The 17,687-nt window shown below is 29.1% G+C and overlaps 1 protein-coding gene across 4 annotated transcripts in view; it reads left to right on the top strand.

The window, feature by feature from the left end:
• Window positions 1-1,412: 1,412 nt before the first annotated feature.
• The window catches only part of LOC117168450 (probable multidrug resistance-associated protein lethal(2)03659), a 28,256-nt gene continuing 11,981 nt past the window's right edge, over window positions 1,413-17,687 (top strand). The window contains exons 1-7 of one of the 4 annotated variants that reach the window (XM_033354104.1): window positions 1,413-1,621; window positions 6,667-6,809; window positions 12,891-13,205; window positions 13,330-13,455; window positions 16,276-16,703; window positions 16,842-16,998; window positions 17,101-17,303. In XM_033354104.1, the coding sequence (XP_033209995.1) occupies window positions 6,733-6,809; window positions 12,891-13,205; window positions 13,330-13,455; window positions 16,276-16,703; window positions 16,842-16,998; window positions 17,101-17,303 (1,306 nt within the window). In that variant the 5' untranslated portion in view covers window positions 1,413-1,621; window positions 6,667-6,732. Of the gene's footprint in view, window positions 1,622-2,267; window positions 2,365-6,091; window positions 6,132-6,666; window positions 6,810-12,890; window positions 13,206-13,329; window positions 13,456-16,275; window positions 16,704-16,841; window positions 16,999-17,100; window positions 17,304-17,687 lie in introns of those variants that run through there. The other 3 variants (XM_033354106.1, XM_033354105.1, XM_033354107.1) reach the window with 3 other exon arrangements.

The following is a 17,687-nucleotide window of genomic DNA, read 5'->3' as shown; positions in this document are numbered from 1 at the left end:
AGATACAAATATTATTCATAATTAACTCACGCAATTTTTCTATAGTGGTCTAGAAAATATTCTTATTTTTTTCTTCTAAAATGGCTCGATGCCTAAAAATTTTTCCTTTCCGTGTAAAATGTCCACTGTATATTGGCAGAATTAAAAAATATATATTTAGGTATCTCTTAATCCCATGACTTGCAAAAAAATGCTTGTCTTATTTTAGTTTCCCCTGTTCATGTTTTTTTTTACTTTAGAATACAAAAAGGATAAAATGCAAATGTACCCAAGTAAAATTTTTATTTTTTTACCACTTTTAATAAACTTTTAACCATTCACAGATGGATAATGGAAGGTTCTTTATAAGTATTATGTAACACTTTTTAAAGGAATTTGGATCAGAATTATTTTCAGTTGACACAAAAAGTATAATCTTGCTCCCGAGAAATTGAGTTGCTAAATTGTGGAAAAATTAGATACACTAGAAAAAGTAAATTGATTTTAAGTGACTCATTCAAGAATTTAGAGGTATTTTATTATGTTACTGCATTTAAAAACGTTTAGGAAGGGAAAGTTTGTCAGAAAAAAGTTTTTAAAAAAAGGTCAGATTTTAGGCAATTAAAAAAGAAGAAGATGGGAGACAAATACAAAACGTCAGTTATCTGGATTTGAATTGCTAATCTTTACATTACTATATTAAAAATGAGCTTTTAGAAAAATCCTTTTAACAAAACATGTATTTGATTTCTGAAGAATTTTTTATGCAAAAAGCACATTTTCGAAAAAAATGTTGGTTATCTAGTTTTCAACCAAGAAAGATTTTTCAGTTACATACAAAGAAAATAATGAGATATTTGCATGCTAAATAAAAGAGGAACTTTCTACAAAATGATTGAATTTTTAACCCAAAAGTATGAATTTCCATTGAAGAATATACAATATTTTAATTATTTTAAATAGTTTTTAGAACTTTCCAATATTTCTGGGCTATCGAATGGGCTCCTTCCTTTTGAAATATTAATAAAATTCCACACATATGTCAATTTTATAACATTGAATTGAACCAGTCAAAATGAGACTGCGCCATCAGTAATTTTGAAAAAAATGTAGGTCCACGCAATCAAAGCCGCGAATTTTCGCTTTCGGGCATACAAAATCAAGACATATATGGCATAAAAAATCAGAAAATCAGGACAGCGATACAAAATCAGGACATATCCCTTGATAATATGATTTATCAAATAAAAAATTAATTGGCAAGAATAAAGTGTATAGAAAATAAATAAAACTTCGAAATTGTTTCTACGCATGCTCAGATAGGAAGTGATTGAAAAGCTGCTGGCAAAATCGTCAGCTGGGTGTCAGCTGTGGATTCGCGCGGTCACGTGTTTGTTGGGGGGTTAATGTGGGGTTAACCAATGCGGAATGAAACATGCAAGGCAATTTTAGTAGTCGCCGTCAGTACCCAATACTCATCAGCACAGTGAGATAGTACATGCTATTCACTAGTTAAGTGAACTGTGGTGTTTAGTTTCTCGTCTCCGGAATGTCCCGATGTATTAGTCCCTATTAGTTCGTCAGGCTAAAGTCCTAGGTTTTAAATCACATTTGAACGTCCTCTGTAGTCAGTTAAAACCCGGTGAGTGATAAAAATGCTATCAAAATTTTTAAAATGACATGACACAAGCTATTTCCAAGATTTTTATTTAAACAAGTAAACTCGATTGCTCAAAGTACAGAGAGTGTAAAGGTATCCTAAAACAAAATGATTTAAGAGATGTCTTCTAATTTAAAGGTTATAAAACGCCACTCATTTCAACGGTTCAAAACTCATCTTGTCGTTCGCAATATTTCGCATCGAACGCACGCATTTCGGAGTGATCTTGACATTATACTCTCTTATGTAAGATAAACTTGGTAAAATTCAGCTTCGACCTTGCAAAAATTGTATCGTATCATTTTGAAATTCTGGCACGTCTCTAAAGTTGTATCATTTATAAAACTACCTCTTTAAAATGTGCATACTAGATGTTAATTATTATCAATCCAATTACTAACAGTGAATAGGACAACAGTGGAACTTTTGAGTAAACAATCAATCTTTTTCTCTAAGAGATTTTAAACATCTTAAACAATTTAACTGACTGATATGTTGAACGAGGTAAGCAGATGAAAGGTTGGACTTTTTAGACGCTTTGCATTCTATTTTAGTGCTTCTATTCCGAAGTACGAACTGTCAGCTAAAGTTTATTGACTTTCTCATACTTTTAATTTAATTATGCAAGGGAAATCTGAACCATGGAGCGTTATATTCCGAGTAATCATGTTGTCTATGCACAATGCAAATGTGACGCTTGACCGTGACATTATACAGCTGATCAGGTGAATGACTTTATGATTGTTTATAATTCTTGATGAAAAATTTGTTACTGCAATTGAAGCATGTTATTTACTTTGTATGAGGAAAAAACCGGACTGGTTTCAATACATAAACTCTTCAGTGTGTATTACTTATCAAAACAAATCACATAATTACATTTTTCAAGTACGTAAGATTATTTAAATTTAAATCCTTGACTCATATAAACACATCTGTACAGGTGAATAACTTTATGATCTTTTATATTTCTTAATTAACGATTTGATACGGCAATTGAAGCGTGTGACTTACTCATTATCAAGTTATAAAATCTTCGTTGTCTCTAATGAGCCGCAAAGTGTCGTAGTTTAGATTTAGAACTCTGGTTTTTTTATTGTGAATCTTTTTCATGCTCTTTTTGCATGAAATCATACACGAAAATTTTTTTTATATCTTAAATAAAAAATTATTAAATAGAGACACGAAACTCATGATTCGTTCCAATCTGCAGGATTATTTGTTTATGAATATCATAAAAGTTCTTTCAATTGAGTCCAAATAATTTTACCTCAATTTCTCGATAGAAATCTTTTTATTTAAATTTGTGTAAAAGGAATGTATTAAATATTAGCATATTTTGGAAAAGCAATACAATTTTTGGATTATTTCTGTTTCTTTTTGGAAAATGTAACAATCTAAATAGAATGATTCAGAATGACCCGAAAAAAAATTTGGAGTGGTTTTTAGTACACGAAACTGTTCAATGTATGTATTATTTGTCAAAACAAATCAGTTGATTAAGTTTTTAAAGCTCGTTAGATTATTTTAATTTAAATCTTTGACATATACATATTGCGCGTGCCAAAAACATGCCAAGGCACTTGCGAGATGGATGCACCTAGCTCTCATCCTTGGTTCGTTCCGTTCTCTGTGTCATTCTCATTTTCAGGCATGTCAGTTTTCCAGATGATTTAATATGGGAAAAAGTCAGCTTTTCGTAAATATAATATTTAAACGCAACGGTATGTTACAAATAATTCCATTTTTCAGTGTATTGTTCAGAATTCGTCAGTGAATAAGAATCAACCATGCATTTTGAAAGTGAATGACTAGCCATGGGTCCCAAAAGAAACCCCTATCCGATATGTTATAAATTTTAATATTATGCTTCATTACCGCTTTTTACCCGGCTTTCCCATAAATAATCGAAATCGATAATTTAAGAATACCCAAAAAATTTGAACTAATTTCCAATTATTTAAACAATATAATTATTTAGATATTTGTTTTCCTAGCTAAGTCACGAAATGAGCTTATTTTTTAGGTGTTATGAGTTTATAAGTTATAGGAATTTCTGACAGATTTTAATATTTTAAAATAATTGGTGTTTTTAGAATACTTGTAAATGTAAATAAACCCATTTAAACCATTTTGTTTTGTTTAAATTTTTTTTATCATTTTTGGAAAGATTAAAACGTTTGGAGGTACTACTTTGTTTTCTAAGAACACTCTTAGTGCATTTTTTAAATAATTTTAATTTGCTTAAACATTTAACAATATTCTTTAAAAAACTATGTAGTACTTAAAAATATTTCAGTCTCTCTGAAAATGGCAAAAATAAAATATTTGAACAAAATAAAATTGTTTAAGGCCATGTGACGAGTGGGTCATGTTGCCAGATTCCTACCTTACCGCCACTCTGGTCTGGTCCTAAATTTGAATAATTATAAAAAAATTAATTATTTACAACAAAAAACTTTTCTTATAATTATAAAAATTTAGGACCAGATTCTCCATTCTTAGTGCTTCTTGTTTAGTATTCAAAATTTTCAACTTGATGTGGTGCTTCGTATGAAAATAAGATAGGAAATAAAAAAATTGTCGGTTAGGTAGGAATTTGGTAACGTGACCCACTCATTACATGGCCTTAAGCAATTGAAAATTAGTTAGAAAAATAATGGGGTATTCTTAAATTACCCACTGGTGGTTATTTATGAAAAAAAGCTTTTAAAACTTTTTCCCAATGTAAAAACAATGGGAAACTTCATGGCCTTTCCGTCACCCCTGAATATTAACCAATTTGGCTCAAATTTTGAGATCATATTTTCGGGAATTTCATCAAAACTAGGGGGTGAGAGTAAACAAATTCTTTAAGAAAATACCACCAAGTATAAATAAGAAACAGCCTAATGGTCATTATAGTATTCGTTCTCTTAGGTATTGAAAGAAAAACTCTAAAATAATTTTCGAAAAAATTAACAAACTTCGAAGATATTCAAAATTTACCATTTTGATCCTTTTTTCTTAAACTGTTGTAACTTTGGCGATTTTAATGATATTAAGGTATATTTTTTAATTATTCGTAATAGGATGCATTTTAAAAAATATATATTTTTTTTAACAAAAACATTTCAAAAACTTCTAGAATTTTTCGAAAAATGATTTTGAAATTGAAGTTCTGAAATAAACCTGTTTTTTATTTTTTCCATATAGATAGGTTACAATGTCCTCGACAAGCCCTGTAAATATCAAAATGGGATCTCCCTTACCGTTCGAGAAATAATTAAGAATGTACGCCGTGACATGGTGTGTCCAGCACTCAAGAGTATTTTTTATATGATTTTTCACATTGAGGGCATAATTTCGGCGTACGCTTTTAATTGTTTCGGGAAAATTGAGGATGATTCTATCTTGATATTTACACAACTTGTAGAGGAAATTGTGAGCTATATCTATATAAAAAAATTAAGAAAATAAAAAGGTCTTTTTCATAAATTCAGTTAAAATATTATTTTTTGAAACAGTCAAGAAGTTTTCGAAATTGTTTTGTTAAAAAAATATTGCTTGCAACCTGCGCCCTATTACGAATAATTCTTACAAGAATATCCCATAATGTCATTGCATTCACCAAAGTTATGAAAAATTATGAAAAAAGGACCAAAATGTTCAATTTTGAATATATCGTAAGTTTTTTATTTTTCATACATTATTTGAGCTTTTTTTCAAAGCCATAAAGAACGGATACTATAATTTTGACCAAAATTACCAACAATAGCTAAAATTATTCAAATAATTTAATATGGAATTGCTCTATAAGATCAATTTCTTAAGTTCTCAGAATAACTGCAGCCATTTTTCACATTCTTATATTTTTTTCATAAATACATCTGAACAGTATATGAATATGAGTTACTTATTCACATATTCAAATAATATAGTTCAGTATCAATTTATTCTGAAAACCTAAGCTGGACCTCTGTATGATTTGAAATGTAATCGGCCTAATCGATATAAAATAAAACAGAATTATATCAGTGAATAATGCCAAACTTGTTGCTTTCTTAAAATAAAAACTAGTTTAATACATTCACTGCAACCGAATTTAAAAATATTTGTCAAGATATTTTTTATTTGTGATAAAAATCTAATAATAGTGAATTACCCAACCTTTTTTATTTACCTATAAAACAAAAGGTATCACTGAGTTTTTCTCTTAATTATATTTGTTTGTAGCATTGCAAATTTGTTAAAGCGACAGTGTGGAGATCATGAGAATGGAAGTCGAGAAATTGAAAATAATGAGGAAAATCGAGATTTCTGTATCAAACCAGGCGCTTATTTTTTATTTCTTGTTCACGGCTTATCGTTATATTGGCTTGTTATCACGAGATATCTTGATTGTCGATTATACGGTTTACAAACTTCTAATGCGACCTCAATAAATTGAGAAATGCTCAAACATTACACAGAGTCTCGGAAGCTCTCCCCAGTGTTGCTTCGTCTGTAATATGTAATTAGAATTTAACTAATTTTCTCAAGTACCATTATTAAAAGGGATCAGTCATAAGAGATTTGATTATTTATCAAACCTGTCTATAATAGAATACAAATGTTGAGATCAATTTTTAATTCAAATAAGAATTAGATGTTTTAAAAGCAAAGGTTGAGTGACGACTGCAAAAATTATATTTGCAAATAAATATTTCCTACCTATCAGATCTTTAATCATTGCTTTATGAATAATAAAATACCTGTGATTTGCAAATTATAGTCGTTAGTAAGAGCTAATGTAGTAATATTGAAATGGATAACGAATCAAGTTTCTGTGTTAAACACGTAAAACCAGTGAAAAATGCTACTCCTGAAGAGATAACTTATCACACATTACATTTTGCGGCTCTGTAAATTATGATATATATATATATGTAACTATTTAATTATATATTATTTATGTTTAATTACTTCACTCCACTCATTAAAATATTATTTTTTTCCCAAGCATTTTAAAAGATAATTTTAAAAAAACTTTGTTTTTCTGTTTTCAGTATTACTCTATGAAATTGGAGCTTTCAAAATTTACAAAACGAGACTACTGGTGAAGTCAAGGGATCATGGATGGAAGAATACAGACGGAGAAGGTGAAGAATCCAAGGGAAAAGGCGAACCCTCTCAGTGCACTCACATTCTCGTGAGTTTATTTTTTCACATCTCTATTTTGCCCCCCCCCCCTCCCAACGATATTTGTCGAGCATTAAAACCATGCTCGTAATTACTTCTATAATTTTGTTTTGTCCTGAGCGGCACTTGGACAATTTTCTGTTATCTGTTTATGACTATCGTAACTTTGTAAGTGACTCTTGCGAAACGTTATTCACGTAACGTTACTTAGAAATGAACGAGTCCTTTCGGGTTAATTGGTCAATTCAGTCACCTCGTTAACTTATGATTCCTTTTTACTAAACAGAAATGCCAATTGATCTGATCAAATTTCTAAAGACTTTATCTAGTGTCTCAGTTGTTGATAGAAATTAAATGAGTAATAGGTAGAGCCCGTTTCCTTGTAATGAAATGTGAGCTGGAACCTTGAAAGAAAGGAAATCAATAATGGGTTGTTTGGTAATTTCCACTAAGTTAATTCTGTACAGTTTCCTTTAAACTCTTTTATTTTCAACTTTTTTGCAAATTTGACATGCTAATATAAAATGAAATTTCAAATATATATTAAAAATTTGTTTTAAGCATAGGCATTTCCGGGTTTGTTTATTATTTTACTTATAAGACGCTTGCTCTTTAATTGGAGTCTTAGATTGGAATTTTGCGGATAATGTACTCAATTAAATTTGTACATTTACAATATCCGTGTCGTTTATGTTTCATTTACGGTATCTAAGATAAATTAAATTATACTGAGAACTATTATGGACTTTTATCAACTTGAAATAGTAGTAATCTCGTACTGCTCAAATAGAACAATAATTAATTGTCACTTCGTATAACAAGCCTTCGCACTTTACTGTTATAAACGGTGGCAAAATGTTCTGCAAACAGATAAATACATTATGTTTACTCAAGGTGTGTTGTATTGCTACTGGATAACTTGGAATTGTCGGAAAACTCTAGAAACTCGCAGATAGATTTTATCACTTTATTTTTAACCTTTATGTTAAATCTTTTTCCTTTATTCCCATTTAAGCATTTTTAGCTGAACTGTAGGTTCGTGATTAAAGAAAATTAACCATTAAATACGGAAATGAGTAAAAGAATCATACAATCACTTTAATGTTACTTTTAAGAACAATAAACTAAAAAATTTTATTTTGACAGCTTTAAGTTTCAATTGTTGAAATTGGAACAGTTTAAAATTTATAATTATTAGGATCATGTTTGAATCAGACTTGAATCTAGACAATTTAATTTTTAAATCTATTAATATGGACATCGATCAAAAAAATTTTACTTTTGCTAGCTTTCATTTTTAAATGTTTAAATCACAAATTTTTAGATTGGTACTTTTAAATGCTATATTAGCATAGCTTAGTTTTGATAGCCTAAAATGTAAATCATTTAAAACTGAACCATTTTAAGTTTAAAATGTTTGAAATGTAAAAATATCAAATTCTGAAGGTTGAAACTGGACAATTAAAAATCGAACAACTTCCAAATTTAAATGTTTACAAGTTAGTCGTTCCAAATTGAAAACTAAAAAATTTGAAGTAAAATATAAAAATGATAGTTTTTCAAAGCTATACTGCTTATAAATGTAATTTTGTAAAATGTAATAATTAGGAAACTTGAGTAAAATCCTGAAAAAATTTCAAATTGAGAAATTTAAATGATATAGGAATTTTATATTAGAAGTGTGCAAACCTTATATTATTTACTTTCAAGCGTTTCCATTTTGAAGCATTTTTACTTGTAATGTCTGCTTTTTCATCTAATGACTTTTTATTGCTAAATTAAAAATATTTTATTTTCGCAAGTTAATTAAAGTTTGAAATCTTGATTAACCTATTTTGGAGATTTGTCATCTTTTTCACCTATTTTGAAATTTGTTCACCTTATTTCATTGACAAAGTAAAATTTTATTTATAATTTAATTTACAAAACGTTGCGCGACCATACCCATTTTAATTCAGTTCACGTTTCATGCTCGCGTCGCAGAATCAATGGCCGCCAAATATTATGTTGTTTTTTTTTAAAGAAAATAGGACGGCACGAATATTTGAATTTTATGAAAGATTACGCAAACTATCAAAAATAGTTTTCTCTCTTTAAAGTGTGGTATTATTTAAACTAATGCAGGAATTTAATTTTTCGGTCTTGCAATTGATAGAAACTCTAGCTATTATCTATTCTCAACTTATACCATAGGGAAAAAAATTGTAATCAAGAACAAAAAGTTAAATACCTGCATTAGTTAAAAAAAATAATGCCACAGTTTAAAGAAAATTCTCGACAAGTTTTTGATATTAATCTAAGTCATTAGGTTTAAGAGTTAAAATACTTATTTATATCATTGCGAAACGGAGCTTCCGCCGGAATTAGAAAGAAAACAAAAGTTTCTAATTTTGTTACGAACCCGGTAAAATATATGTTTGGGTAATAATGAATATGATTCAATGCTATCTATACAAAAAATGATGAACAAAAATTAATGCTGATTCAATCAAATTTGAATAACATTCTTAAGAATGTTTCTTGTAGAGAAAATCATTCGAGGTGAAGCTGTAATTTTTAATAGTATAATAAAAAATATAATCTGATAGGTCTTCGCTAAAAGCAATTCTAGTCTTGTCAAGGAACTATAGAACTAAATAGCCCCGTTAAAAATAAATAATGCGGTTTCTTTATTTATGGCTTCATTATCAAAAATGTAGAAATCCTAATGTGTGAAAACTATGATTTTTGAACGACCTTGAATTTTTAGTAAATCGTAATAGATTTTTATTGATAGGAAATGAAACAAAAATATTCGAAAGGATGTTAATTTGTATTGGGGGTATTAAATTTTTTTTGCTCACAATAAAAGATGAGCTAATCTTTACAGTGATAAAATATTCCCTTTCACTTTGCACTGAAACTTTAGCCTGTCGAAGACTTTTTATCTTACTTCCGATTTTAAGTTGATAATCAAGATTAATCCAAATTTAACCCTAATTTTATCATGTTTACGTGACAAAACTTCTCCAGTTATGTCATTTTAATTTCAGAAACTAAACGTGACAGACTCACATAATATCTTACCACGATCTATTTCAACATTTCTTGCAAAATTCTATTCTTTTGAAGCCTATACATATACATACATGTAATGTCACATGCGAATCTTCACAAATAAAAAAGGCTATGAATGATTTCCTTACGATTCCAGACACTGCTAATTATGTGGTATAACGACAATAATTTTTATGATTTGATAAATCGCCAATTCTACTTTCCTTATATTACTTAGATTGTATAAATTTGTATTTTAAAAATATATATCCACGGCATTCGGAAATATTAAAGTCAAATTTGTTAATTATTCAAAGTCAAATATTGTGTTCATATATTTAATTTCGAGTTTTGCCATTTTTAAATAATATGCCAAATTTGTTATCAAGTGCCAGGAAGTATTACACAGAGATATCGACACAATACTCGAGACAATATCGTTTCAAGTTGAGCTATGAAAAAAATTTTCCTTCTGTTCCAATCACTACAGTGAGCTGTTGTGACTTGCAAGGTTTATAATGCATTATGTGTCATTCTACACTTGTTTAAAGCCTTACTTGGATAAGATATTATACATTAAGTATAGAATTATTTCCTTGAAAACCGTGGTAAAATTTTAGTTTTGATAAAGACAAAAAAGTCCAGTCAATAGTTTTTTATTGGAAAATTACAATTCGAAACTTCTAGCCAACCCTACAAAAATTGCTATTTCAAATCTATTAAAAATATTTTAATTAAAATTTCTATTTTGAAAAATTTTTCCTAGGAATTTTGTTTTGATTTGATATCTTTAATTAGGAGTTCTGACTTTTAAAGGAAAATAAAAATGTCTTTCTTTAATTTTGATGAACAAATAGTTAGTTAGATTTGTGAACTTTAAACATTTATTACTGCTCAACAGCTTAAAAATTTCACTTAATGAATCGTAAATATCCGGTTCTGAATTTTCAACAAAACTATTAAATCGAAACATAGGTGAAAGTTTACGTATTATCTTATCTATCCATAATAGTATTTGTCTTTGAGATTGTCAATAAGAATCATTAAATCCTCAAAGTTCTTGTTAAACTATGGGATTCAGATTAAATAGCTTTTCACCTGGCAATTTATGCATAGAAACCACTCTCCCATTTAGTTTTAGTCACAGTGAACATACGTCACAGTTAATTATTCTTAACCCTATCCTCTAGCATTAATAAATAAGTCGGAAATATGATATAAATATTATAGAGAATTGTCCATATTGTATAACGGTTTTGATGGGAAAAGTACTTTTTAATACAAAATAGAAATTTCGAATAACTATTTATTTTCTAAGTTTATTTGTTTTTGTAACTTTGTATAAATATAATTTTTTTTTATTTCTTGAGAAAATTCCAAACGATTTTTGAAGATTTCAGATATGTCGAAACAAAATTTCAATAAAAATGTTAATTTTCAACCAAATACTTGAATTGTCAAACAAAAAAGATGATTCTTTAACAAAAAAATCTAATAGTTGATATTTAAAAAAATATATTTTTATTTTAAATGAAAACCAGTTAAATTTGTCCAAAAAAGACGAACTGACAACAAAATACATAGTTGAATCCGCAATCAGATTCATTTTCTACCAATAAGATTAATTTTTTATCCATTAAGAAGAATTATCAACAAAATAGTTATATTTTCAATTAAAGAAATGAAATTTGAACCAAAATGACAAATCCGAAATAAAAAAATAAAATTTCAATAAATTAGTTCTACTTTTAATCAAGTACGGTTGAATTTGCAACCAAAAAATATGAATGATCAACTAAATATGTATTAGTTGAAATTTTAACTAATAACATTTTAGTTTCAAATAAAAAAAAATTGAATTTATATAAAAAGATAAATTTTCAACAATACACGATTTTTTAACAAAGAAGTTGTATTTTTCAACCAAAAAAGATTTTTCACTCCAGAAAGTTCAAAAATTGCAACCAAATAATAATTTGAGGGGAAAATCAATTTCGATACAAGATAAAAATGTCTAATAACTATTTTTATTTTTTAAGTTTATTTTTTTATATGTTTTAGGACTATATAAATAGAATTATGCCACGTTACTTCAACAATTCAAAAAGATTTTTTTTAGATTTCAGACCCGTCCGGAAATTGACAGAAATTAATTCTGCATTCTTTTTTGAAATTTAAGGAAATCATGTCAAAGGCTTTGAAATCTTTTTCAATTTTCCCTTAAAATTAATTTTTAAAAATAAAAACATTTTTTAGATTCTCTTGGAAATACTCAAAAGTCTTGTCAAAAGTCTTGAAAAGTTTATTTTTGTCTAAATCATCTTAAATTTACATTTAATTTTTAAATCAGTTAAAGCTTTTTTTCTTATTGTTAGTACCGGTAATTTTTTTGTTCCCGTTGCCGTCAATTTTTTTTCTTGCCGCACCGTCAGTGTATCACTTCGTAAATTAAGATATTCTACATTTTTGTCCATATTTTTTTATTTTTCTCGTCTCTTTAAATGTGCGAAAAATATTTAGAATATCATTATTTCTTGATGAAAAAAAATAACTAAAGTTTTCTTTTTATTAATAATGATTCAAAAATTCATTAATCAATTTTAGCATGAAACAAAATAATTTTTTTGAAAGTTTTGATTCACTAAATTGATGGTGTAGAAAATTCATAATCTTTATTAATAGATAAAAATATATAACCTCATTTAAAATGGTCAAAGGGTTATGAATAGAATCCTTTTTACAATTTTAAAACATCTGATCAAAAAGTTAAGAACAGAAGTGTTGGCCTTATTATCAAATAATTATTTACTATTCATATGTGCTTTATTAGAAATAAACTTTACGAATTAAAGTTCCTCATTTGGAAATTGTCATTTACAAAATTTCATAAAATTTAAAAGAAAAAAACTAAAAAAAATTAAAAATCATATTCACGCAGTATAGAACCAGTCAGGTTTTCGACAGTAATGTGTCCGATATTTTCGTGATATTTGGTTACATAATTTTGTTTTAGAAAGGATATTAAATATCTTACTTCAACAACTTATTTTAATAGATGGATCCTCCGAACATTTTGGTTGGGTTACCAAAGAGACTTGGAGGTGACTGATCTTTACAAGCCACTCAAGGAACACACAAGTAATATTCTTGGTGAAAAAATCACATCCGTTTGGGAAGAGGAATTTAGACGCTTGAACAAATCTCAATTGCCAGGAACACAGAAACAAGAAAATGAAAAAGGAAAAAGAAAAACTGCAGAAGGTGGTCCAACTTACAAGGAACCGAGTTTGATGCGAGTTTTGATCAAGTGCTTTGGTGCCAAAGTAGCCATGTATGGAATTTTCTTAGCCATAATGGAAATTTTACTCAGGTAAGGCAACCCCATTTCTCCTATTTTTAATCGTATTAATTTCAGGATTATCAACCTCGAAACTTTAAATTTAAATTCTTGATTTAAAATATGAAATTCAATTATCTTGCTCTTATACGTACAGATTGCTGCAACCATTGTTCCTAAGTCTTCTCATCCGTTATTATCGTCCAATCAAAAATCCTTATGTGCCAATTCACAGTGGGCGAACTATGCCTGATCTGCAAGAAAAAGAGGAGACTGCTAGATCGTTAAGTCCCTAGGTTTTTCAATTTTAGAATGAAACTAATATCCGACTCCCAATTTTAATTTTATTGTAGCAGCTTTACACCCAAATATGACTCAAATTGTTTAAAAAATGTAACTCAGTGAATGTGTTATTTGTGATCTAAAACAAGTTTTAGGATCGTGTGCCAACCATTTTTTCAAACTTAAAAAAAAAAGATTACGATTTTTTTAAAATACAGTATTTTTAAAGTTAACTAAGGTTTCACCATTCATAAAAAAGTATTAAAAGTTAAAAATTAATTAGATTGCCGTTTTTTGAAAAATATATTTTTTTCTACAAAATAAACAAGATACCATTTCATCTCTCTTATTTTTTAGAAAAAATTAAAAACGATCGCCATTTGGTTAATTTTCAACTTTTCCCTTTTTCATAATTAAAAATAAAAAGTTCATTATCTTCGTTATTTTGAAAATCTGATATTTTCAAAAATAAAAAGTAAAAAAATTATCAGCACCCAATCCCACAACTTTGTTTAAGGTACAAAGAACACATGCACCAAGTTTCATGCTTTTTGTAAAACCAATTTGAGCCAAAGTTGGACTATTTTCGTTTTACTGCTGCTACCTACGTGTTCTGAGAAAATAAAAAAATGTTTAATTATACCCAATTTTCCAGTAATTTTATTTTATAGACAACACAAAGGGTACATAACTTTAAATTACAATACATGTATAATACCTGGATTGCTCACTTGAAAATAATTGCTAGTTTACTTTATTAATATTTAAAAACAACTATAATTAAAACTAGATTTTAAAAATACATTCTAAAAAAAAAGCTTTACATTCATGGAGTTCTGATGAAATGAGTGGAAAAGCTTTTCTCACTGTCAATTCATTTTTTGTATACTCAATTCTTGAATAGAAACAAAACAAAGTTTGATTCGATAAAGACATAGAGTTCTGAGAAAATGGAGGTACAACCTTTTTGCACCTGAGGTCAACTTTAAACCGTGACTAAATTCAACTTTGAAGGGTATTATTTCAAGATAGACAAGGCGAAAACGTCGCATTCGTTTGAAAAAAATTTCCGCTAGGATTTTTTGTGATATTCTTCTATGGAATATACCCCTGAATGAGGATCAAGATCTTGCCGGCCGCAAAAACTGGTCAAATTTGTTTAAACAAACTTTGTTTGTTTAATACGTAAAAATTGCCTTTTTCGACCCGAAAGCATTTTTCTAAGCTTTTTTGGGCCATTCTAAAAAATTTTTGTCTCTTGTCATTTTTTTTTTAAAATTGACCGTTTCCGAGTTATAAATAATTTAATGTTTGAAATATCGCTAAAATGGCCATTTTGAGCCTGAAAAACAGTATTAGAAAATAAAATGTTCGAGTTTGCCAAAGTTCCTAAATAATCTTTGAATACCCCTTAACAAAATCCCGGAGAGTATGTACAGATTATTTAATTCTATATCTTAGTTTTTTAATAGTTAAATAGGCGCTCTCCGACCAGGCTTGCGGGCTCGCTACTGTTGGCTGGACTATAGAGTGTCTTATGTGTTCTTTGTGCGGAATTTTTTAACTTAAATATTGGTAATAATACACTTTTTTCATGCATCATATATCCAAAATTTTCAAAATTCAAACTTTTATATCTAGGCTTTAAGAAATTTTCCCAGATAAAAGTTTGCAATGACATAGTTAATCCGTCCGCGATTGAAGAAGGCACAAAACTGAATAAAGAGTCAAATTCCTTTGTGTATTTTATGCAAGATTGGACCTGCATACTCAGCGAGCTCCAGAGATCACATCCATAGTCCAGCCAACAGCAGCGAGCCCGCAAGCCTGGTCGGGGAGCGCCTATTTAATTATTAAGAAACTAAGCTATAGAATTAAAGAATCTGTATATACTCTTCAGGATTTTGTTAAGGGATGTTCAAAGATTATTTAGGAACTTTGGCAAACTCGAAAATTTGATTTTTTAATACTGTTTTTAAGTCTCGAATATGGCCATTTTCTCGATTTTTCAAACATTAAATTATTTATATCTCGGAAACGATCAATTTTACAACAAAAAAAAACGACAAGAGACAAAAAATGTTTAGAATGGCCCAAAAAACCTTATAAAAATGCTTTCGGGTCAAAAAAAGCATTTTTTACGTTTTAAACAAACAAAGTTTGTTTAAACAAATTTGACCAGTTTTTGCGGCCGACAAGATCTTGATCCTTATTCAGGGGTATATTTCGAAGGAGAATATGAACAAAAGTCCTATGGGAAATTTTTTTTAAACGAACGCGATGTTTTCACCTTGTCTAAGAAGGATGTAGGGCAAAATTAAAAATGTTAATTAAAACGTTTCAATCCTGAAGAAATAAATAATCTCGATACTTCAAAGTGTTGAATAGCCTAAACTACTTAAATTTAAAACACCTTTTATTTCTTATCCGTTAAAATAAAAAATATTATGTACAAATGTCTAAGATATAGTACTTGAACCATTCAAAAAAAATTATTATTGCATGTGAGTTCGAAATTGAACAATTTTTACTACAAATTTTAAACTTTATAAGTTTAAAAATGTATGTTCAAAAGTGCTGTAGGAGGAGAATCATTTTTCAATCGAATTACAATAACCTGTAAAAATCGACTTGCAAAAGTTATGTATTCCTTGAAACCACGCCTTTTTTCCAAAGATAATTAATTCTTCGCAAACTTACTTAGCCTAATGGATTTTCTGCAGAAACTGTAACAAAAATAACAACGTCCTTGTGTTCTAATTTGAGTGATGCTTTGGTTGTTGGCCACAAGAAAATTAATATTGACTCCGTTCGTTAATAGGGTGATGCAGCCGTTGTTCCTGGGTCGCCTTCTGCGTTTCTACCAGACCGATAATCTGGTAACTTACGAAGAAGCCTACCTTTACGCACTTGGAGTGATAATGTGCTCCGCAGTCAACATATTCGTCATTCATCCATACATGATGGCAATCCTCCACATGGGAATGAAAATGCGAATCGCTTGCTGCTCTCTCATCTACAGAAAAGCTCTCCGATTGTCAAAAACTGCCTTAGGAGAAACGACGATTGGCCAGGCCGTAAATCTCCTCTCCAATGACGTAAATCGATTTGACGTTGCAATTATTTTCTTACATTATTTATGGATTGGACCTCTGGAAACTATAATTGTTACTTACTTCATGTACCAAGAAGTCGGCGCCTCTGCTGTAATCGGCGTTGCGACACTTCTCATGTTTATACCACTACAAGGTAATAAATATTGATGGAAACCCTATTAGCAAAAATCTGGAAAGCTAATCTTCGATTTTGATTATTTCCAAGCAGGTTTACATTTTGTTGGTGCAACAATTTCTTCAAATTTGATTGATTGAGACTTTGTTTTTTCAGGATTTTTGGGCAAGAAATCCTCAGTGCTAAGATTGCGAACAGCGATTAGAACTGATGAGAGAGTGCGATTAACAAACGAGATAATCAGCGGCATTCAAGCGATCAAAATGTACACGTGGGAGAAGCCATTTAGTGCGTTAATCGAAAAGGCAAGAAGGTAAACATGTCATACTTGAAACCGTTATCTACGATCCTATTGTTTTTTTCATCGATTTTTTCACTCATTGTGGGCTTAAATACACTTTCCTCATTCTTTCAGAAAGGAGATAAATGTCATAAGATCCACGTCCTATATCAGGGGTATGATTACGTCTTTTATCATCTTCTCAACGAGATTATCTCTTTTCATCACGGTCCTGGCTTATGTTCTTTATGATGAACATATAACTGCCGAGAAAGTCTTCATGTTGACTGCATATTACAATATTCTTCGGCAAACGATGACTGTCTTTTTCCCTCAAGGTAATTTATGGTTCATTTACTCGTTTTATCAACAGCTGGTCTTTTAATAATTAAAGGGTATTCGGATTTTTTTTCAAAATTCATTGTAAATTCTTAACAAAAATCTGCAATTAATATTTATTCAATTAATTTCATTTCCCGAAACTAATTTATGGATTTCTGATGCAATAGATAGTTTGACTAGATCAGGAAACAATTTACCATTATTTATCCATTACTATTGACGAACAAGTCTTTAATTTATGAGAATTAGATGCGAGAGAATCTAATTTGTTGTTCATTTTTCAATAAAATCAGAAACATAAACATATCAAGATATTCAATGTTCAGAAGTGGCGTGTAATCTGCATTATTGTTATTATTTTTTAATAATAGTGACATGAA

The sequence above is a fragment of the Belonocnema kinseyi genome, chromosome 2 (genome assembly GCF_010883055.1).
Source record: "Belonocnema kinseyi isolate 2016_QV_RU_SX_M_011 chromosome 2, B_treatae_v1, whole genome shotgun sequence".
NCBI lineage: Eukaryota > Metazoa > Arthropoda > Insecta > Hymenoptera > Cynipidae > Belonocnema > Belonocnema kinseyi.
The sequence above is the reverse complement of the archived record's forward strand: the minus strand, read 5'-3'. Positions and strand labels throughout refer to the sequence as shown.